The 23,494-nt window shown below is 39.1% G+C and overlaps 1 protein-coding gene across 1 annotated transcript; it reads right to left on the bottom strand.

Moving 5' to 3' along the window:
* Positions 1-5,356: 5,356 nt before the first annotated feature.
* Positions 5,357-17,255, bottom strand: creb1b (cAMP responsive element binding protein 1b). Its single transcript, XM_079562713.1, has 8 exons — positions 17,104-17,255; positions 11,308-11,414; positions 11,096-11,242; positions 9,832-9,932; positions 9,565-9,725; positions 7,210-7,377; positions 6,982-7,135; positions 5,357-5,531 (listed from the first exon to the last, which is right to left on the bottom strand). Exons 2-8 carry the CDS (start codon positions 11,404-11,406, stop codon positions 5,387-5,389), a joined length of 975 nt encoding a protein of 324 aa, XP_079418839.1. The 5' UTR covers positions 11,407-11,414; positions 17,104-17,255; the 3' UTR covers positions 5,357-5,386.
* Positions 17,256-23,494: the final 6,239 nt, after the last annotated feature.

Genomic DNA, 23,494 nt, shown 5'->3' with positions numbered 1-23,494 from the left:
AAAAAAAAGGGACAAAAATGTAACAAAAGAGCGACAAACACACAATTGTAAACCCGAACTGGAGAAATGTGCTTAGTTAACCTCTTAACTCCCACCTGAACGGATCCAGTTTGGCTTTACCCTAATCGAAAAGCTTCTTGGGAAAAAAGCCCCAAAACAGCCACAAAAAACAAAACAAGAGAAAACAAGGATGTAAACGCGACAAAAATGTGACAAAAATTCAACAAAAAATGACAACAATTCAACAAAAAATGACAAAAATTCAACAAAAAAATGACAAAAATTTAACAAAAATGTGACTAAAATTCAACAAAAAAATAACAAAAATTCAACAAAAAATGACAAAAAATCAACAAAAAATGACAAAAATTCAACAAAAAAATGTCAAGAATTCAACAAAAAAATGACAAAAAATCAACAAAAAATGACAAAAATTCAACAAAAAAATGACAAAAAATTAACAAAAATGTGACTAAAATTTAACAAAAAATGACAAAAATTCAACAAAAAAATGACAAAAATTCAACAAAAAATGACAAAAATTCAACAAAAAAAATGACAAAAATTCAACAAAAAATGACAAAAATTCAACAAAAAAGGGGTCTTAGCTTTCAAATGAGGTGTTACACAGGCCTATATAACAGCCAAAGAGGACAGAATGCATTTGGTTTAGGCGGGTGGTAAGAGGTTAATGCAATTTTAATGCCACAAATACAAAAAATCGGTACATATTCAATCACTTTATATTTGCGACATTTCATCAAACAGAGGAATAAGGGTCATTTTCAATATTTAAACGCAAACTGGATGGAACGGGAAAGAGCGAATAACATTAGCAGTTGTTTTTTGGACCATATTATTTGTATTTTTGATCAACTTGAGCAACATCTTTTATGTCCAAATGAATCTACATTTAACGCCAGTTTGAATCCAATTGTAGACTTTTTAATGACGTTAAAGGCCTTCATGTTGGCACAGTTCACCTACTGACTTAAAGCAGTACTAAGTAACTCTTCCCCTAGAGGCCATAAGCGCAACTGCAGGTGTCAAGTTGCGATTTTTTAACTTATTAATTGTCCGTGAGAGTAAATACTACGCTGACAGAAAAGGCGAAGGAGGAGAGGGATACTGTGCATCCAATTACACAATGGAGATAACTTTTTTCACTCAAATTTGGCTGTAAATACTGTTTAAAGTGACGCTAGCCCACAGTTAGCCGCAGTTAGCTTCTTCTTCGTGATTCCATTAGTGTGTGTTGGTGACTCCGGTCCGGTGGCAGTCAAATTCCAAGCGTGGTTTTCTGGCCAGAGACACCGGGGGGCGATGAAAGACCCTCCAATCGTCCCATTAACACTTGTATTACCCCCACAGGGACTATGGAAAGGATTTATTAAAGCAAGTATTATGCAAAATTGACTTTTTCCAGCTTTCCATCATGTTATTCTGTCACTCCCTCATTAAAAACATGGCTGAAGTGTTGCCTTGGCACATTCACGTATTTCTGAGTAATCTGTAAAAACTCTGATGGCGGCCATTTTAGGGATAGGTTTGCCTGAGTCCTCCTAGGAACGCCCCCACCTCCTGGAGACGCCTCCGAGCTTTGGTCACCAGCCGAGTAACCAACCACTGCTCCTCAGCAGAACCCCCTCCCCACTGATGCCACAGACAGTGTGTGGAGGGGGCGTGTCGGAAAGGCTCAGAGGTTCGTGACCTCTGAACTCCCGCCTGAACCGAGAGGATCTTTTTCCTCACGTCATCATTTTTTTTGTTGGGTATTCAACTCATTTTTGTAACTTTTTTGTCATTTTTTGTCACATTTTCGTCATTTTTTTCTTCAATTTTTTTAATCAATTTTTTTGTCAAAATTTTATCATATTTTTGTAATTTTTTTGTCACATTTTGTCATTTTTTTGGTCATTTTTTTTGTCATTTTTTGTCACATTTTTATCAAATTTTTGTCACATTTTCGTAATTTTTGTCACATTTCCATCATTGTTTTCGTCTCAGTTTTGTTGCTCTTTTCGCAGCTTTTTCCCAGAAGCTTTAGGATTGGGGTAAAGCCAAACTGGAGAAAATCTGCTCGATTCAGGTGGGAGTTAAGGGGTTAAAGAGACAGAGGCCTATTTCAAGACATTCACTACAGCCATTTTGAGAGAGACATTTTATACAAGGCAGTTATTCTAATTTACTGCATTTACAGACCAACAGAAGGTTTGTCATCATTGTAGTGTGATATAGACTGGTGCTATGGGACTGACAAAAGCAGAACACCCCCTCTTTAAGGTAAACAAGTTACTTTGTACTGCTTTAAGGGTCTCATACCTTAGTCCATGGTGTATTTACTACAAAGGTTAAGTTATAATAAGTCAATACCGAAGGCACATTACACTGTACTATATTTGGTAGGTGCAATGTATCAAGGGTAGTGTAAAATAAAGTGTTACCAGAGTGTTTTATTTGCACTCTAGCAAAAGGACTCACTATTCTCTGTCTGTGAAGCACTTTGGCACAAATAGCGCTCTGCTAATAAACGTGTCTTGCCTAAAAACCTGCTTAAAGTGATTCATCAAAGCGTCAGGAGCCGACACTTCGACCTAAACTCACCCTGTTTTCATCGTCGTAGTGCAAACGTGCGACGGGCCGGCGGTTTTCAAAGCCATCCCGTGATAAATGTCCGCGTCGACATGCTTGGCGTAAATCCAGAGGCATTAAGTGTGCTTCGGAGTGTTGTCTTTACTGCCTTTGTGCGGAGAGCGCCGAGTCTCGCCTCTGTCAATAGGCTGTGACGTTCGGTGAAATGGTGCGGATGGAGGAATGTGAATCAGGTGGCGACGACACTCAATACCAGATTTTAGCATCAAGCTCTGACATGGTGGATTCAACGCAAGAAAGTTGAAACCGTTTTGAAAAAGCTTCGTATTTCTGCCAAATCCGCTGGTATAGATCAGGGGTTCTCAACCTGGGGGTCGCGAGATAAATTCGAGGGGTCGCCAGAGCATGTAGATAAAATATATATTTTAATATTATTATTATGGTGTTGTAGCAAACATGCTAATTTACCAGGGTGCCATTATTTGTTCTAAATTTAATTCATTTTTGTTTTAGCCGGTGTTTTTTTCTTTGTTTTTTAAGAGTTATAAAGGTTAACCTCTTAACTCCCGCCTGAACCCAGAGGATCTTTTTCCTCACGTCAGCAGATTTTTTTTCCATCATTTTTTTGTTTGGTATTCAACTCTTTGTATTCAACTCTCTCTTATTTCTTTGTAGGTTTTTGTTAAAGTTTTGTAATTTTTTAGTCAAATTTTGTCAAATTTTTGTCATTTTTTTGTCAAATTTTGTCAATTTTTTGTTATTTTTTTGTCAAATTTTTGTCATTTTTTTGTCAAATTTTGACACATTTTAGTCATTTTTTTGTCACATTTTTGTCATTTTTTTGTCAAATTTTGTCAAATTTTTGTCATTTTTTTGTCATTTTTTTGTCAAATTTTCATCACATTTTTGTAGCAATTTTTGTCATTTTTTGTCAATTTTTTTGTAATTTTTTTGTCAATTTTTTGTCAATTTTTTGTCAATTTTTTGTCATTTTTTGTCCATTTTTTGTCATTTTTTTGTCATTTTTTTGTCAATTTTTTGTCAATTTTTTGTCATTTTTTGTCCATTTTTTGTCATTTTTTGTCCATTTTTTGTCATTTTTTCGTCCATTTTTCATCAATTTTTTGTCACATTTCCATCATTGTTTTCATCTCAGTTTTGTCGCTATTTTCACACCTTTTTTCCCCGAAGCTTTTGGATTGGGGTAAAGCCAAACTGGAGAAAATGTGCTCGGTTCAGGCGGGAGTTAAGGGGTTAATGTCCCTGTTTTTCCCATGGTCTGACCCGGGTGGGGTCACGTTCCTAATTAACTGTTATAATGGGGGTCGCGGCTCCGAAAGGTTGAGAACCACTGGTGTAGATCAATATAAAACCATCTCTGCAACATAACTGAAGAACCCAAATTGTGCTTAGTCGACAACCCTGTAAGTATTAAGCATTTACCGAAGGATTTTTACCTTTTACAAAAGCTGTCCACGTAAAAACCCATAGACTCCTTGTTGTCGTCATAGTAACAGGGGCGGACTGGCCATATGTCCTGTATTCTGGAAGAGCTCAGAAGGGCCACCGGCTCTAGGGCCACCGGTCTGGCCTCTCACTTTACCTTTACCCTTACCCCCGGGCGAAACCGAGCTTTACCCAAATCTAAAAGCGTAACCTCCTACCACCCGCCTGAACCGAAGGCATTCTCTCCTCTTTGGGCCTGAGTAACGCCTCGTCTGAAAGACCCACAAAACTGATCTTTTTCCTCACGTTGTTGTCACTTTTTTGTTGAGTTTTTCTCTTTTTATCACTGTTTCTCCATCACATTATTGCCACTTATTTGTCACTATTTTGCTGCTGTTGTGTTGCACTTTTGTCCCTTTTTTGTCGGGTATTTGTCACTTTTTTGCAGCACTTTCATCACTTTTTTTTGTCACTTTCTTGCTCCTCTTTTGTCACTTTTTTGCCACATTTTTGTCTCTTTTTGGTTGCTCTTTGGTTGCTTTTTCGTTACTATTTTTGTCACTTTTTGTCACTTTTTTTTTTCTTGCGCTTTTTTCCCCAGAAGCTTTTAGATTGGGGTAAAGCCAAACTGGAGAAAATGTGCTCGGTTCAGGCGGGAGTTAAGGGGTTAAAAGAAAAGCATCCAAAAACAAAAATGTGCTGGAAAAGCGACAAAAAAGTGACAAAAACAACGACAAAATGTGACGAAAACGCGACGACAAAGCGATGAAAAAAGCGATGAAAAAAGCGATGAAAAAACAACAATAACGTGAAAAAACCCCCCGAAAAACAAGAGATGAAAACACAACGAAAAAGGGACAAAAAAGTGACGAAAAAGCAACAAAAACGTGACAAAAATGCAGCGACAACGTGACAAAAAGTTACCGTCACTTTTCTAGATTTGAGCTTTCAAATGAGGCGTTACAGTGTTGCTCTCCAGTCAAGAAGCCTTTAGATTTGGGCAAAGCCGAACTGGAGAAAATGCTCTCGGTTAAGGCGGGGGGTCAGAGGTTCACATCTGTATTTGTGGAAGTGTCGCATTTACGCTATTTTGGGCCAGACTGACCAGAGTCCAGGGCTGGTTTTCAGTCCCGCCCCTGCGTAGTAACAGCTGTGATTTCTTTGCATATTCAGCAATCTACCCTCCACACGAGCGACTTCCTGTTTCAGCCCCGGCGATGATGAGATGAGTTTGTTTAAGGCAACGACAACAACAGAATCCGGGTCACAGCCTATTGCAGAGGACGTGAAAGCCGAATGTGAACCGGCTCACGTGAGGCGCCACGAGGCCCGTCTCTGCCAGCGCGGGTTACTCGGACTTGTGGCAGTAGAGGTCCTTCAGCGCCTTCAGCTCCTCGATCAGCGTCTTGTTTTGGTTTTCCAGAACGGCCACGCGGTTTTCCAGACACTTCACGTACTCCTTCTTCTTCCTGCGACACTCACGGGCCGCCTCTCTGCGGGAGAAACACACACAAGGTTATTTGTTCTTAAGACAGGGCTCCTGCACACTTCGCCATGTGACACTGAAGACTTTTTCAAGACTAGGGAGGCACCGATACCATTTTTTCTAAAACCGATACGAGTACGAGTACTTTGATCTAAGTACTCGCCGATACCGAATACCAATACGAGTACAAGGCATTTTCTCCAACGTTCTTACTGTTTTCACAGCAGATTGGTTTGTAATGAGTTAATTTACTCATGTACATTTCCTTAAGTAAAGTCGACACATTTAAGAGCCGTTATATTAGAATTGTGCTGATGCCATTTCTTTCTTTATTTTATTCTCATTCAATATATTTTTTATTGTTATGTCTCTGTCCATCATAGACAGAAAAGCCCATGTCCTAAAGCTCCCAATGCCTGAGCTTTATTCATTTATGTGTTTTTATTTAACAATAGTATTGAGATGTTGCTTAAATGGTCTCTTTTCGTCTTTACTTTCTCGTGTGTTTGTAGTAACTTAGCGAGAAGCTACAGCGTTTTCATTGTTCTGCTGCAGCTCATGTTCCCTCAATATAAACATGCTGTATGTCTTTACTTTGGATTTTCTGAGGACTTTTTAGTCGCTGGGTTAGTTTTTCAGATGAATAAACCCCTGGGCTTAAGACGGCGTCAGAATGGCCTAAACTGTTAGCCGCGAGTTAGCAACGTTAGCAACGTTAGCATCGTTAGCCTGTATGTTGTAAACACTGCAGACGCTGCAGCTCTAACAACATTAAGCTCTGGTTAAATCCAGCTCAGACTCTGGTTTAGAGAGCGCAGTCTGTAATAAAGTCAGCTCTATGTGGATTATTGTGTTTACACTAAACTATTCTCCAGTTTGTTGCTTCTTCTCTCCTCAGCTGAGAAATGCGCCTCGTAGGTGCGCGCAGGAGTAGTTTGGCATCCGCACAGTAAAGTGAAGATTACTGCGCGGATTTCGAACTACTCCTGGTATTATTACGCCTTACAATATAGTTCCCCCTTTTATCCGCTTAGAAAATCCACATGTTTAATTGTGTGTAATTATACTTTGTAGTGGAACACTTCACGTAACCATATTTAAACAGGGAAAACGTGGAAGAGCTTGGTAGCTTCTATCTTGACCTGTTTTGGAGCTATAGAGGAGAGAGGGAGAGGCTAAATGCTAACGCCGTCTGCGCTGTGTTTACGTGACTGAAGATCAGACAGGTCCTAAAGAACTCGTCACAGCTCAGGTAAGAACATATCTCAGTATGGAAAAAACGGTGGCCTGTTCCTTTAAAAACACACGCTTCAAACCTAAGACCTAAACCCACATTTTCAGCGCGGGGAAACTGTAAGATAATATGAATCATGTTAAGTCTTATCTATAAAACCAGTGTCTTGTAGCTTTGACCTCCACAGACGTGATATTTGAGTGTTTGACAGTGGCAGAGGTACCTGTTCTTCATAAGCCGGACCTCTCGTTTGCGCGTCACCTCCTCGGTGGCGCCCCCCGTGGGCAGGGCAGGAGACGAGGCCATGACCACGCCCGGAGCGATGGTGCTGGCCGGCGCCGCTCGGATCTGATACGCCTGCACATCCCCCGAGGCGGCTGCGGAGGAGCAGACGCAGGTTCACACTGGTCAGTATCTGAGCGTGACCTTTGACCTGTGTCTGCGCTCTGACCTTGCACCACGACCTGGTTACTGGGCACGAGGATCTGCTGCCCGTCGCTGGTCTGGGCGTACTGCAGGATGGTGGCTCCGGGCTGGGCCGCCGTCAGAGTCTGGATCCCCTGCACGCCATCCGTGCCGTTGTTGGCCAGCTGTATCGCCCCGCCCTGAGTGATCGCAACTGAGGGGGGAGAGGGGGGAGAGGGGGTTAAACACAAGAGGAAAGCTACAACTAAACCCAATCAACTCAAAGTGTAAGCCCTAAGAATAGAATAGAAAAAACTTTATTGTCTACCATGCACAATGATGGCAGAAATGTGCCTTTGGTTTGCTCATACATTCTAATACATTTGCCCAGCAATGTACATAATAAAATCAGTTCATTATAAAATCAGTTCATTATAAAATCAGTTCATTATAGAATCAGTTAATTATAGAATTAAAAAAGACAAAAATCCAGCAAAAAAATGACAAAAATCCATTAAAAAAAGACAAAAATCCATCAAAAAATGACAAAAATCCATTAAAAAAATGACAAAAATCCATTAAAAAAATGACAAAAATCCATTAAAAAAAGACAAAAATCCATTAAAAAAATGACAAAAATCCATTAAAAAAATGACAAAAATCCATCAAAAAAAGGACAAAAATCCAAAAATTAAAAAATTGAAAAAAAAAATTTGAAAAAAAAAAATTATAATCGATTTTTTGCGATTATGCTAATTTTGTAATCGTTTACTGTTGTAATCGAATTTCGATTAATTGCACAGCCCTACGCTGAGGTAAACTGGTTTGTTCTTGGCCTGTTATTTTACTGCCCTGTTTAACAACTCTGCCAAGTTTCGCTTTGTTTTTGACAGTGACCAAACCAAGAGACTTTGTTAAATATCAGTTCGCTCTCAATTAAACACTGATAAACCCTTGTTAAGATTTGGTCACTGACTTCAAACCCTCTCAGCGGCGCAGCAGGAAAAGCCTTTGCTGAGCTTTCTCGTAAACACAGTCAACATGTTCGTTAAATGTGAAAGAATTGTCCAAAATTGTTCCTAGATATTTGACTGAGTCCACTAACTAAAAGTGTGCAGTCGTCTACAGAAAAGTCTTTCCCTCACACTACAGCCTGTGTGCTTAAACATACATACGCCATTTGTGTGAATAAATGTTTTATTCATTCACAATGAAACAAAACAATGGACTTTGGGGAGTTTGAAGTAACTTTCACAGGGAACTTAAGCTCAGTCCAGTGTCAAGGTTCAAGAATTTCCTGTGTTTTCACTGAAATATCAGTTTCAAAAGAAGCAAAAGGATCTTGGTCTTTGCCTGAGGGCAGCTTTAGAACAGAAGAGAAAACTTGTTCTTTGTGGGAAAGTAGTTTAGTAACGTACACGTCTCTCACTCACACAGTGTCCCGAAGGTGGAACGAACCACCTCTCCGTGACTATCAAAACATGTGGTTTTTCCATCAAATAAACAGCATTGTGAAGGTTTAGATTAAAGTGAGACACTGCAGGTGAACAGGGAAAACAAATACATGTAGAGATGTCAATTTGAAGCTTTTGCTGAACATCACAGATATAAATATGAGAAATTCATTTTATGTTTTCACATAAAAATAAGGCATTTTGAGCATTAAAATGGCCAAAATTGCCTATATTTTGGGCAATGAAATCAAATTAATGAATTGAGCCAGATTACATGTTATGGTTTTATTTTATTGACATATTAGTAACTAAGATTTTTTCAGAGGGGATTTGGGATATTTTATGAAGTTTTTCAATAAACTAATCATCAGTGAAAAAATCTGTAAAAACTCAAATTCCGCCTGTTTTTTTGGTTTCAAAGCTGAATAAATCAGGCTAGGAATTAGATATTAAAAAATCCCTCTGAAAAAACCTTCAAAATCTTGTTGTGTCTCAGCCTGTAAAGTTTGGAGTCTGTGGGAGCTTCTATAAGGGCTCAGGCTCTGCCCGAGTGCGGCTTCTCTCATTCAGAGAAAACCAGCCCTGAAGTTTTGTAGCGAGTGCGCATGCTCGGCTCGTTCTTCCACTTTTCCGCTCCAGCGTCTCGTAGGAGGAAAAACACCATATTTGGGTGAAAGCGTCATCACGGGGCCCCTTAGCAGGACACGTGGATGTCAAATCTGTCAATATTTATGAATGAAAACCCGCGGGAAAGACGGCCTTTCTACTTCCGGGTCGCCCCCACCTCGCAGACAAAACATCATCAAATAAACATCATCATTTTTATATCTGACTTGAAAACTAAGATGTAAAGGGAGGAAAACAGATACAAATCTCCACTTCCACCACTGCGGGAAACATCAATACTTTCACCTAAAGTGTCTCGCCTTAAAGTGAGGAAAACCTACTGTACTGCCCGCTGCTGGTCTGGTAGATGGGGGTGGGGACTGTAACCGTGGTGATGGCAGGAGTGGCGGCCGCAGCAGCAGTAGCAGAGTCCTCCTCAGCTTTCTCCTCCTCGATACGAGGCACCGCTGGAGCGTCTGACGACAGGTCGTTCAGGATCTTTCTGTGGGACAGAAACAGAGTTATACAATAAGCAGTATCTGCATGTAACACTGTGATATCTGTAGTACTGCAATACAAGATCTCATGCACAGTAATGAAGCGCTGACCGGTAGGACGGGCGTCTGGACAGGATTTCTCTGCGTTTCTGGGAGTCTGTCACACTGTCCACAGACTCCTGAGAGTCCTCACTCTCTGCGACCGTCGAGATCTGAAACAGACACAGGTTTGAACCTTTCTGAGGTTCACTGTGAGGAACAACGTCTGAGGATGAGTTTAACCCTTTCCCTGGTCCTGATGCCAAACCTGACCAGTGTCAATTACCAACTCCCATGTATCTCACCTGGTCTGGATCTGTGGAGTCTGCTGTATCTCACCTGTCTGGACCTATGGGGACTGCAGTATCTCACCTGTACAGTCTGGACCTGTGGAGGCTGCAGTATCTCACCTGTCTGGACCTGTGGAGGCTGCAGTATCTCACCTGTACAGTCTGGACCTGTGGAGGCTGCAGTATCTCACCTGTACAGTCTGGACCTGTGGAGGCTGCAGTATCTCACCTGTACAGTCTGGACCTGTGGAGACTGCAGTATCTCACCTGTACGGTCTGGACCTGTGGAGACTGCAGTATCTCACCTGTACAGTCTGCTGTATCTCACCTGTACGGTCTGGACCTGTGGGGACTGCAGTATCTCACCTGTCTGGATCTGTGGAGGCTGCAGTATCTCACCTGTACGGGCTGCTGTATCTCACCTGTACGGTCTGGACCTGTGGAGACTGCAGTATCTCACCTGTACGGTCTGGACCTGTGGAGTCTGCAGTATCTCACCTGTACGGTCTGGACCTGTACGGTCTGCAGTATCTCACCTGTACAGTCTGGACCTGTGGGGACTGAAGTATCTCACCTGTACGGTCTGGACCTGTGGGGGCTGCAGTATCTCACCTGTACAGTCTGGACCTGTGGGGGCTGCTGTATCTCACCTGTACAGTCTGGACCTGTGGGGGCTGCTGTATCTCACCTGTACGGTCTGGACCTGCGGGAGCTGCAGTATCTCACCTGTACGGTCGGGACCTGTGGGGGCTGCTGTATCTCACCTGTACGGTCTGGACCTGTGGAGACTGCAGTATCTCACCTGTGGAGGCTGCTGTATCTCACCTGTACGGTCTGGACCTGTGGAGACTGCAGTATCTCACCTGTGGAGGCTGCTGTATCTCACCTGTACGGTCTGGATCTGCGGGGACTGCAGTATCTCACCTGTACGGTCTGGACCTGTGGAGACTGCAGTATCTCACCTGTACGGTCTGCAGTGTCTCACCTGTACGGTCTGGATCTGCGGAGGCTGCAGTATCTCACCTGTACGGTCTGCAGTGTCTCACCTGTACGGTCTGGATCTGCGGGGACTGTATGACTGAAGGCTGGGCCGCCTGGATCACCCCGTGCACCTGGACCGTCTGTCCGTTCGGGAGCTGCACCAGAGTCACCGTGGGACCGGTGGCCGAGGCGTGAGCCTGCGTCATCGTCACCTGAAGGAGTTCACAGAGAACATTACTCTGGAGTCTGACCACACGCCTGAAGATGAGCGTGGTACCTGGGCCAGAGTGGCGATCTGAGCGGCCGTGATCTGCTGGGTCTCGGTCTCAGTCACAGCAATGTCTGCCTGCTGAGCCTCCACGGCCTCCATCTTCATAGGGTGAGCTGTGAACCAGAGACGACCAGAGACCACACTCAGTTACAGTCGGCAGTGATAGACTAGTATAGTAACTAACGTGGCCTTGTTATAAACGGTTTCCCTCCACTCTTTCATGATGTGTGATGACAATTAGGGCTCGACAGAGGAGAAACAGAGGAAACATCGCAGTGAAAATTGGCCACACGTTTGTAAACCTATTTAAAGCAGTGCTAAGTAACTTGTTTACCTTAATAAATCCTAGTCCCTCTGGGGGTGATACAAGTGTTACTGGGATTATTGGGGGGTCTTTCATCTCCCCCTGGTGTCTCTGGCCAGAAAACCACAATTACGACTTTCCTGCCTCGCAGTCACCGATACACACTAATGGATTCATGAAGAAGATGCTAACAGGCTAACGGGCAAAGCTAACTGCGGGCTAGCATCACTTAAGGCGAGACACTGCAGGTGAACAGGGAAAAAATGTATATTTACAGATTTCAATTTGAAACTGTTGCTGTCGATCACTGGCATAAATGTGGGGAAAAAATACATTGAAAGTTTTCTGTCATTTTATCTTTTCATATAAGAACAAGGTGTTTTATGCCTAAAAATGCCCCAAATTTCCCATCTTTTCGGCGACGAATCTGAATAATGGACAGAGCTACATTCAAATGTATGGTTTCATTTTATTGATAAATGAGTTGCCAAGACTTTCTCAGAGGGGATTCAGGATTTCTTGTTTAGTTTTAAAATAATCTGTTTTTTAGTGGAAAAATGTGGAAAAATGTAATTTTCGCCTTATTTTTTGACATTCAAAACTCAATAAACGGGGCTTAAGGGATTAACCTCTTAACTCCCGCCTGAACCGAGAGGATCTTTTTCCTCACGTCAGAGTTTTTTTCCAGCATTCTTTTGTTGGGCGTTCAACTCATTTTTGTAACTTTTTTCATTCATTTTTTTTTTGTCATATTTTTTGTCTTTTTTTGGTCACATTTTTGTCATTTGTTCGTCAATTTCTTGTGACATTTTTGCCACTTTTTCATCAATTTTTCATCAATTTTTCTTCATTTTTTCATCAATTTTTTGTCACTTTTTTGTCACATTTCCATCATTGTTTTCGTCTCAGCTTTTCTCCAGAAGCTTTTGGATTGGGGTAAAGCCAAACTGGAGAAAATGTGCTCTGTTCAGGTGGGAGTTAAGGGGTTAAATAATAAAAAATCCCTCTGAAAAAATCTTCCAAATATTGTTCAGTCCGAGGCTGGAAAATGTGAAGTCTTTAGGTCCGACTGACGTGGACATAGTGTCGCCACAATGACAGAAACATGTGTTTGGAGAAAAAGGGCCTTGAAATTGTGTTCAAGTCTATGGGGGAACTTTGAATCAGCGCAATATTTAAACATGTTACTGTGAAGATTAGGCATGTTTTCTGTTTCCGGGTGAAAGTTTATATGTTCAGAGACAGATTTCGCCCAAAACCTGAAAACTGAAAAAAATGAGTTTTGCCTGTAGTGTCTCCCTTTAAACTGTATTTACAGCCAAAAATGTATCTCCATTGTGTGATTGGATGAATAATATCCCTCTGTCCCTTTGTCTTTCCTGTCAGTGCAGTATTTACTCTCACGGACGATTAACGAGTAAAAAAATGTAACATGCTACGACACCTGCAGTGGCGCTTCCGGCCTCTGGGGGCATGAGTTACTTAGCACTGCTTTAATATACGTTGCAGACTTTTGTGTATAATTTCGGAACCATAAGAGAGACATGCCGTTTTTTGGGAATATAGTAAATTTTGACAACCTCCCTCTGAAGTGCCTACTGAACATGACTGTCCTGAATAAATCAGCCCTATACCCCCATACAGCGCCCCCTGCAGTCACAGTTCAACACTGACATGTTTAGAAACCTCACACACAGGATTTTTAAATTTGACCAAAAAAATCAGCATCTGCATTAGAAGAACCCACATCAGGAGACTCTATTAGATATATTTCTATACATTTCTATGATTGAAACCTTTACTATGAGTAAGGACTAAACACCTCGGAGCCGCATTAGTCGGTTCTAACGCCTGACACAGTGTTGTTCCTCCTGCATTATAACGTCTAACGCGGCTCCTCGTTGTTTAATCCGCTTATACCAGGGTCCCACAAACCTAACATTTATAATAAATGTGTTTTTCATTGACTAAAGTCACTAAATCTGCCAGACTACGGGACTATTTTGTGTGGGTTATTAGCCGGTCACTGAAGAGACTCAGAGCGAGTCATTCTCCGCAGCTATTACGAGGATCTCAGTCAGGCTCAACGACACAACATCAGCACAGAATCACAACACAACAGGACTAACCCGGAAACACTTTTCCCTGGAAGGAAACACCGATATGCGGCACTCGTGGGCACCAGTTATTTACCTTTTACAAGGTTTAACCTGAAGCTAAAGCTAGCTAGCTCAACCAGCTCAACTGTTTATGGAAACAGCTGCGGTGGAGTCGCTCACACCTGGGCATGGGCGCAGATAGCGGGGGGGACGGGGGGGACATGACGTACCCAGATTTTCATTCACCTGGATCCGTCCCCCTCACTTTTATGAAGAAAAATATCTTGCAAGCATTTTGCAATGTGCGAAACAGCGCCTCCCTTGACCATTCACTTTGATATGCGGCGAGAAACGGTATTGCGCTCATGTGTTTGTGTTGACTGGGCTGTGCGTGTGTCAAAATGCGAAACGCGAGCTGTTGGTTTACTTGGTTATCAGACAGTGTAGCCTACGTCAGGACTGCTTTTTCATACGTCATGTGGCATGCTTGGTGAGTGATTAGAAACCGTACCAATACGCATTATTGTCTTGCAATGATGGGCAATTAAGTTTGATAGGTTGTCATGCCTGAGCAGCTTTGTCCCCCCCAGTTTCAAAAACCTATCTGCGCCCCTGCACCTGGGCCCCCCCAACTGAAACTTTTATGTTTGACTTTACTAATCCAGACAAAGATGCTTCAATGCAGGATCATTTTATGTACGCCTGAAAATGATGAATAGCCTTAACCGTTTCCAATAGAAATGTAAAGCTCATATGTTATTAACAGTAGCTAACCTAGCTGCTCACTCTCCTCTACAAACATTTAGCAAACACTAAATCCATCTCATACGTTCCTGTCAGTCACTAATTACGCCTTTATCTGACTCAGCTGTGTCAGGCGTTGCTATGGCGACGCCACAGCGGAGTGACATCCCAGTGATTTAACTACCGGACTACGTGTGCGGTTACACCAAAATAATGCACCAGCCAATCAGAGTCCAGTATTCACCCAGACCATGGTGTAATAATAAATGTTGGCTTTTCGAGAGATAAAAAAAGAAATACATCAAATTACTTATAATATCGGCCTGGATATCGGCGATCAGCCAAACCCCTTCATATCAGTATCGGACCCAAAAATCCATATCGGGCTCTAATAACAATAAAACAAAAACTATTTAGTGCAAGTTCTAAACAAATGTGAGAAGATGTGAGCCCTCGACTCTGAGAATGTTGAACTCTGCTTTAAAGTTTATTGTCTGATTATTTGTTTACCTTCTTAAATGTCACTGTAACATTCTTGCACTTGCAGACACAAACAAAGCTTATGTATTTGGGTCAGTAGAAACTGCCAGGTGGGGACTGGCCATGTGTCCATTCTGGAAGAGCATCTGGTCTGGCCTCTCAGTTTTCTCCTTAACCTCTTACCCCCCGCCTTAACCAAGCTTTACCCAAATCTGAAAACTTAAAAGAAAAGCACGGAAACAGCGGTGAAAATGAGGATGAAAACAGAACAAAAATGTGACAAAAAAAAGGGACGAAAACACAACAAAAAACAACAAAACACGACAAAAGAGATGAACAAAAAAGCCAATAAAAAGTGACGAAAACCAGATGACAAAGCCAGAAAAAGTGGCCAAAAAATGTACAACAAAAACTACAAAAACGTGACAAAAATGCAGCAACAACGTGACAAAAACTTACAGTCACTTTTGTCGGCCATTGTTTTCAAATGAGGCGTTGCTCTCCAGTCAAGAAGCTTTTAGACTTGGGTAAAGCTGAACCGGAGAAAATGCTCTTAGTTTAACCTCTTAACTCCCGCCTGAACCGAGAGGATCTTTTTCCATCATTGTTTTGTTGGGTATTCAACTCATTTTTGTAACTTTTTTTTGTTTGTTTTTGTCAATTTTTTTTGGTCATTTTTTGGTCAATTTTTTTGTCTTTTTTTCGTAATTTTTTTGTCACATTTTTTGTCAATTTTTTGTCACATTTTGTGTCATTTTTTGTCATTTTTTGTCATTTTTTGTCATTTTTTGTCACATTTTTTGTCCAAATTTTATCACATTTTTTGTCATTTTTTTGTCACATTTTTGTCATTTTTTCGTAAATTGTTTGACATTTTTTGTTATTTTTTGTTAATTTTTCGTTAATTTTTTGTCATTTTTTGGTCAAAATTTTATCATTTTTTTCAACAATTTTTTGTCAATTTTTCATCAATGTTTTCTCACTTTTTTTTCACATTTCCATCATTGTTTTTTATCTCAGTTTTGTCGCTATTTCCTCACCTTTTTTCCAAAAGCTTTTGGATTGGGGTAAAGCCAAACTGCAGAAAATGTGCTCGGTTCAGGCGGGAGTTAAGGGGTTAAGACTGGGGGTAAGAGGTAAAAATATGTCTTTGTGGAAGTGTCGCTGGTCAGAGTCCAGGGCCGTTTCTCAGCCCCAGTCCGGCCCTGGGTCCGTACCTTAAATAAACCCCACGGGATCCAGAATGAAAACGCGCCGCTACACGTCATTACGCATCCATTACGCACAGCTCCGGCACGCGTCCCATCCACACACAACCCCCCAGAATCTTCAAACTCACAAACACAGCACACAAAACCCTCTAACTGCCCCCACTGCGGGTCCCGCCTCCCCCCCCCGCTCTCCTCCCCCCGCCGTGCCTTCACCTTTCACCGGGGCCCGATCCGCCGTCCGTGTAGCCTACCGCGTGATCTCACCGGCGCGTCGTCTCTGTGCGCTGCATGATTGGCTTCGCGCTTTTCTCCCTCTGCTTTTCAAACATCACTGGGATGACAGGCGCGGAGCCACATGGCCGGGCACCGCCCCCCCCCCCCTTTCCCCGCGCACTGTCCGCGCCTCGGCGGGGACGCACGGGGCTCGTTTTCGGGGTCGCGTTTGGCAGAAAAGCGGCGCGTTGTCGCTTCGGGATTGCATAACGCGACGGGCCTCATTTGTTATGATGGAAAATCAATGGAAACCGGGAGTGTTGCCTTTATTACGCACAGACCAGGCAGTAGCGTTGGGTAATGTGTTCTATAATGTGTGTTTATACTGATTATGAAGCCACAAAGTTCACAAAATATGAGCAATGTAGTAAAAGCGCATCGTGAGTAACAGTAAAACGCCTGTCAATGCGAGATGCCGTCATGGCGCGCTTTGGCAACGCGTATTCAAAAAGCAAAAGGCAGGAAAGATGCTTTAAACAACGCAGCGTGGTTTTATTGCGCTGATTTCTCATGATTAATCCCCCCCCAAAAAAAAATCCCACCGCAGCCTCCCCTCCCTGCATTCCCGCTCCAAACGCGCGGAGACGCCATGATTTCTTTGTTCGCTCCGGCAGCGGGAGCCAGACCGACGCGGGGCTGGGGGAGCCGTGCCGCGCGCCGAGCCTCCCGAGCACCGCTGGGCCGCTCTTACCCTCACGCACTCCCGCCTCGGTCGCTCCAAGGCCCTCCCGAGCTCCACTTTTATTCAGGCCGACACGTAAGAGCCCGCGTCAGGCTACACCTCCGCCGCGTCACCGGGAACAACAACCAACAACGCGGAGGACGAGGAGCAGCGGCGGAAACGGACGAGGCGGTGGCGGAGATGCACGAAGGGGAGCCGAAGAGGGCGCGAGGTTTTCCGAGTGTTTCCGAACATGTGGATGCACAGTTTAGCTCCAGGGAAGTAGGAATGATTCTGCCACAAATATGTGACCTGAGCAGAAATAGGCTTTAACCCCTTAACTCCCACCTGAACCGAGCACGTTTTCTCCAGTTTGGCTTTACCCCAATCCAAAAGCTTCTGGAAGAAAGGTGAGAAAATAGTGACAAAACTGAGACGAAAATGATGGAAATGTGACAAAAAAGGAACGAAAAATTGATAAAAATTTGACAAAAAATGACAAAAATGTGGCAAAAAAATGACAAAAAAATGACACAAATTTGACAAAAATGTGACAAAAAAATGACAAAATTTGACAAAAATGTGACAAAAAATTGACAAAAATATGACAAAAAAATAACAAAAATGTGACAAAAAAATGACAAAAATGTGGCAAAAAAATGATAAAAAAATGACTAAAATGTGGCAAAAAAATGACAAAAAAATGACAAAAAAATGACAAAAAAATGACAAAAATGTGACAAAAAAATGACAAAAATTTGACAAAAATGTGACAAAAAATGACAAAAATGTGACAAAAAATGACAAAAATGTGGCAAAAAAATGACAAAAAAATGACAAAAATGTGACAAAAAAATGACAAAAATTTGACAAAAATGTGACAAAAAATGACAAAAATGTGACAAAAAAATTACAAAAATGTAAAAAAAAAAGACAAAAAAATAACAAAAATGTGACAAAAAAATGACAAAAATGTGGCAAAAAAATGACAAAAAAATGACAAAAATGTGGCAAAAAAATGACAAAAAAATGACAAAAAAATGACAAAAATGGGACAAAAAAATGACAAAAATTTGACAAAAATGTGACAAAAAAATGACAAAATTTGACAAAAATGTGACAAAAAATTGACAAAAATGTGACAAAAATGTGACAAAAATGTGACAAAAATGTGACAAAAAATGACAAAAATGTGACAAAAAATGACAAAAATGTGACAAAAAAATGACAAAAAATGACAAAAAAATGACATAAAATGACAAAAATGTAAAAAAAATGACAAAAATGTGACGAAAAAATGACAAAAAATGACAAAAATGTGACAAAAAAATGACAAAAATGTGACAAAAAAATGACAAAAATGTGACAAAAATGTGACAAAAATGTAAAAAAAAATGACAAAAATGTGACGAAAAAATGACAAAAAAATGACATAAAATGACAAAAAAATGACAAAAAATGACAAAAATGTGACAAAAAAATGACAAAAAAATGACAAAAAATGTGACAAAAAATGACAAAAATGTGACAAAAAATTACAAAAATGTGACAAAAAATTACAAAAATGTGACAAAAAAATGACAAAAATGTGACAAAAAATGACAAAAAAATGACAAAAATGTGACGAAAAAATGACAAAAATGTGACAAAAATGTGACAAAAAAATGACAAAAATGTGACAAAAATGTAACAAAAAAATGACAAAAATGTGACAAAAAAATGACAAAAAAATGACAAAAAAATGACCAAAAAATGACAAAAATGTGACAAAAATGAAACAAAAAAATGACAAAAATGTGACAAAGAAATGACAAAAAAAAGACAAAAAAAAAGACAAAATGTGACAAAAAAATGACAAAAATTTAACAAAATGTGACAAAAAAATTACAAAAATGTGACAAAAAAATGACAAAAAAAGTTACAAAAATGAGCTGAATACCCAACAAAAAACATGATGGAAAAAAATCTGATGACGTGAGAAAAAAGATCCTCTCGGTTCAGGCGGGAGTTAAGAGGACATTGTTTTGTTCTTTTTTTTTAAAAAAGTAAAAAAATGACAAAAAAATGACAAAAATGGGACAAAAAAATGACAAAAATTTGACAAAAATGTGACAAAAAAATGACAAAATTTGACAAAAATGTGACAAAAAATTGACAAAAATGTGACAAAAAAATGACAAAAATGTGACAAAAATGTGACAAAAAATGACAAAAATGTGACAAAAAATGACAAAAATGTGACAAAAAAATGACAAAAAATGACAAAAAAATGACATAAAATGACAAAAATGTAAAAAAAAATGACAAAAATGTGACGAAAAAATGACAAAAAATGACAAAAATGTGACAAAAAATTGACAAAAATGTGACAAAAAAATGACAAAAATGTGACAAAAATGTGACAAAAATGTAAAAAAAAATGACAAAAATGTGACGAAAAAATGACAAAAAAATGACATAAAATGACAAAAAAATGACAAAAAATGACAAAAATGTGACAAAAAAATGACAAAAAAATGACAAAAAATGTGACAAAAAATGACAAAAATGTGACAAAAAATTACAAAAATGTGACAAAAAATTACAAAAATGTGACAAAAAAATGACAAAAATGTGACAAAAAATGACAAAAAAATGACAAAAATGTGACGAAAAAATGACAAAAATGTGACAAAAATGTGACAAAAAAATGACAAAAATGTGACAAAAATGTAACAAAAAAATGACAAAAATGTGACAAAAAAATGACAAAAAAATGACAAAAAAATGACCAAAAAATGACAAAAATGTGACAAAAATGAAACAAAAAAATGACAAAAATGTGACAAAGAAATGACAAAAAAAAGACAAAAAAAAAGACAAAATGTGACAAAAAAATGACAAAAATTTAACAAAATGTGACAAAAAAATTACAAAAATGTGACAAAAAAATGACAAAAAAAGTTACAAAAATGAGCTGAATACCCAACAAAAAACATGATGGAAAAAAATCTGATGACGTGAGAAAAAAGATCCTCTCGGTTCAGGCGGGAGTTAAGAGGACATTGTTTTGTTCTTTTTTTTTAAAAAAGTAAAAAAATGACAAAAAAATGACAAAAATGGGACAAAAAAATGACAAAAATTTGACAAAAATGTGACAAAAAAATGACAAAATTTGACAAAAATGTGACAAAAAATTGACAAAAATGTGACAAAAAAATGACAAAAATGTGACAAAAATGTGACAAAAAATGACAAAAATGTGACAAAAAATGACAAAAATGTGACAAAAAAATGACAAAAAATGACAAAAAAATGACATAAAATGACAAAAATGTAAAAAAAATGACAAAAATGTGACGAAAAAATGACAAAAAATGACAAAAATGTGACAAAAAATTGACAAAAATGTGACAAAAAAATGACAAAAATGTGACAAAAATGTGACAAAAATGTAAAAAAAAATGACAAAAATGTGACGAAAAAATGACAAAAAAATGACATAAAATGACAAAAAAATGACAAAAAATGACAAAAATGTGACAAAAAAATGACAAAAAAATGACAAAAAATGTGACAAAAAATGACAAAAATGTGACAAAAAATTACAAAAATGTGACAAAAAATTACAAAAATGTGACAAAAAAATGACAAAAATGTGACAAAAAATGACAAAAAAATGACAAAAATGTGACGAAAAAATGACAAAAATGTGACAAAAATGTGACAAAAAAATGACAAAAATGTGACAAAAATGTAACAAAAAAATGACAAAAATGTGACAAAAAAATGACAAAAAAATGACAAAAAAATGACCAAAAAATGACAAAAATGTGACAAAAATGTAACAAAAAAATGACAAAAATGTGACAAAGAAATGACAAAAAAAAGACAAAAAAAAAGACAAAATGTGACAAAAAAATGACAAAAATTTAACAAAATGTGACAAAAAAATTACAAAAATGTGACAAAAAAATGACAAAAAAAGTTACAAAAATGAGCTGAATACCCAACAAAAAACATGATGGAAAAAAATCTGATGACGTGAGAAAAAAGATCCTCTCGGTTCAGGCGGGAGTTAAGAGGACATTGTTTTGTTCTTGTCTCTTTTTTCATTTCCAATCAGTACTAATTAATGTGCTAAGTAATGAGTAATGGGGAAAATAGCATAATCACAGCTTTGAAAGTAGTTTTATAAACAGTCTTGGACCTTCAATCCACCATAACATCGAGTTCAATTTGATAATATATTTTTATCAAGCCCATATACCACGAGAAATAGTTCCTTCGATCCGTTTTCTTCCGCTTCAATCCGGGGCCGGGGTCGCTGGGGGGCAGCAGGCTGAGCAGAGATGCCTGTCGGTCTCTCATAAGGAGCTTCTGAACCGTTTTGTAATGTCCTTTTAGCCTCAGTGATTGGTTTATGTTATATTCAGGATATAAGCTCAGCTGGTCGTACCTTGTGTTTAGAATAACCAGCACAGTTGTCCATCTTTATTTTTTATTGGTATTGGAGCAAAAACCATCCATGGGCCAGTTTGGATTGGGGAAGGCCTTGCACAAAGCTTTTCTAGTCTTATTGCACCCATTTTACCTGAGAACGTTAAATTAAATGTTTCCTGATTCAGCAGTTTATTAACCTCTTAACTCCCGCCTGAACCGAGAGGATCTTTTTCCTCACGTCATCACATTTTTTTTCCATCATTTTTTTTGTTGGGTATTCAACTCATTTTTGTAACTTTTTTGTCATTTTTTTGTCACATTTTTGTCATTTTTTGTCACATTTTTGTCATTTTTTTTGTCACATTTTCTGTCACATTTTTGTCATTTTTTTGTCACATTTTTGTCATTTTTTTGTCACATTTTTGTCATTTTTTTCCACATTTTTTGTCATTTTTTTGTCACATTTTTTTCACATTTTTGTCATTTTTTGTCACATTTTTTTCTCATTTTTGTCATTTTTTTGTCACTTTTTTTCACCTTTTTTTTCATTTTTTTGTCAAATTTTTTTCACATTTTTGTCATTTTTTTGTCACATTTTTGTCGGGTTTTTTTGTCATTTTTTGGTCAATGTTTGTGTGTGTGGATCGAGAAGTTTGGGCATCTCTGCTGAGACTGCTGCCCCCGCGACCCGGCCCCGGATAAAGCGGAAGAAAATGGATGGATGGATGGTATTGGAGCAAAAACCATCCATGGGCCAGTTTGGATTGGGGAAGGCCTCGCACAAAGCTTTTCTAGTCTTATTGGACCCATTTAACCTGAGAACGTTAAATAAACGTTTCCCTGATTCAGCAGTTTATTAACCTCTTAACTCCCGCCTGAACCGAGAGGATCTTTTTCCTCACGTCATCAGATCTTTTTTCCATCATTTTTTTGTTGGTATTCAACTCATTTTTGTTACTTTTTGTCATTTTTTTTTGGTCATTTTTTGTCACATTTTTGTCATTTTTTTGTCTAATTTTAGAAATTGTTTTGTCAATTTTTTTGTCACATTTTGTCAATTTTTTGTCATTTTTTGTCTACATTTTTTCATCATTTTTTCATCATTTTCTTGTCATTTTTCATCATTTTTTGGTCAAAATTTTATCACATTTTTGTCACTTTTTTCGTCTAATTTTTGTCATTTTTTGGTCAATTTTTTATCAAATTTGGGTCACATTTTTGTAATTTTTTCATCAATTTTTGTCAATTTCTTGTGACATTTTTGTGACATTTTTGCCACTTTTTCATCAATGTTTTCTCACTTTTTTGTCACATTTTGTCACATTTTTTTGTCATGTTTTTGTCACATTTTTGTCACATTTTTGTCATTTTTGTCAATTTTTTTGTCACTTTTTTGCCAATGTTTTCTCACTTTTTTGTCACATTTCCATCATTGTTTTCGTCTCAGTTCTGTCGCTATTTTCACTGCTTTTTTCCAGAAGCTTTTGGATTGGGGTAAAGCCAAACTGGAGAAAATGTGCTCGGTTCAGGTTAACCTCTATCTGTTGATAACAATAAGCTGAATATGAAGCTCCAGTATCTACATGATGCCTCAGGGTCCATAACATTCATTTTGTAATCGGCGCTTCAGATTACAGTGATAATTGGAATTAAATGATCTGTTAATTGAATAGTGCTGGGCTTGTCGGACACATTCTTCGCTGTCTGGTTCGGGGGGGGAACAGGGGGAGAACAGGGGGAGGACGAGCCCAGGTGGAGCAGACCTCAGGCCGCTCTCACTGTGAGGGAACAGCGCTAACAACGCACCGCTGCGGCGCCATCTGCTCCATCCATTACAGCTGCACCTCAGTGTGTTTTAATCAATGACCAGCACTGTCTGCAGCCAGCAGGGGGCAGCAGAGACCACGCTTTACTACAACAAGAGGCATCTGTGGACAGAAGGGGAATCAAGGTTAGATTCATCTATAAGAGAGAGATTACATTCTTATCTATATCATGT

The sequence above is a fragment of the Gobius niger genome (assembly GCF_951799975.1).
Source record: "Gobius niger genome assembly, chromosome: 9".
NCBI lineage: Eukaryota > Metazoa > Chordata > Actinopteri > Gobiiformes > Gobiidae > Gobius > Gobius niger.
The sequence above is the reverse complement of the archived record's forward strand: the minus strand, read 5'-3'. Positions and strand labels throughout refer to the sequence as shown.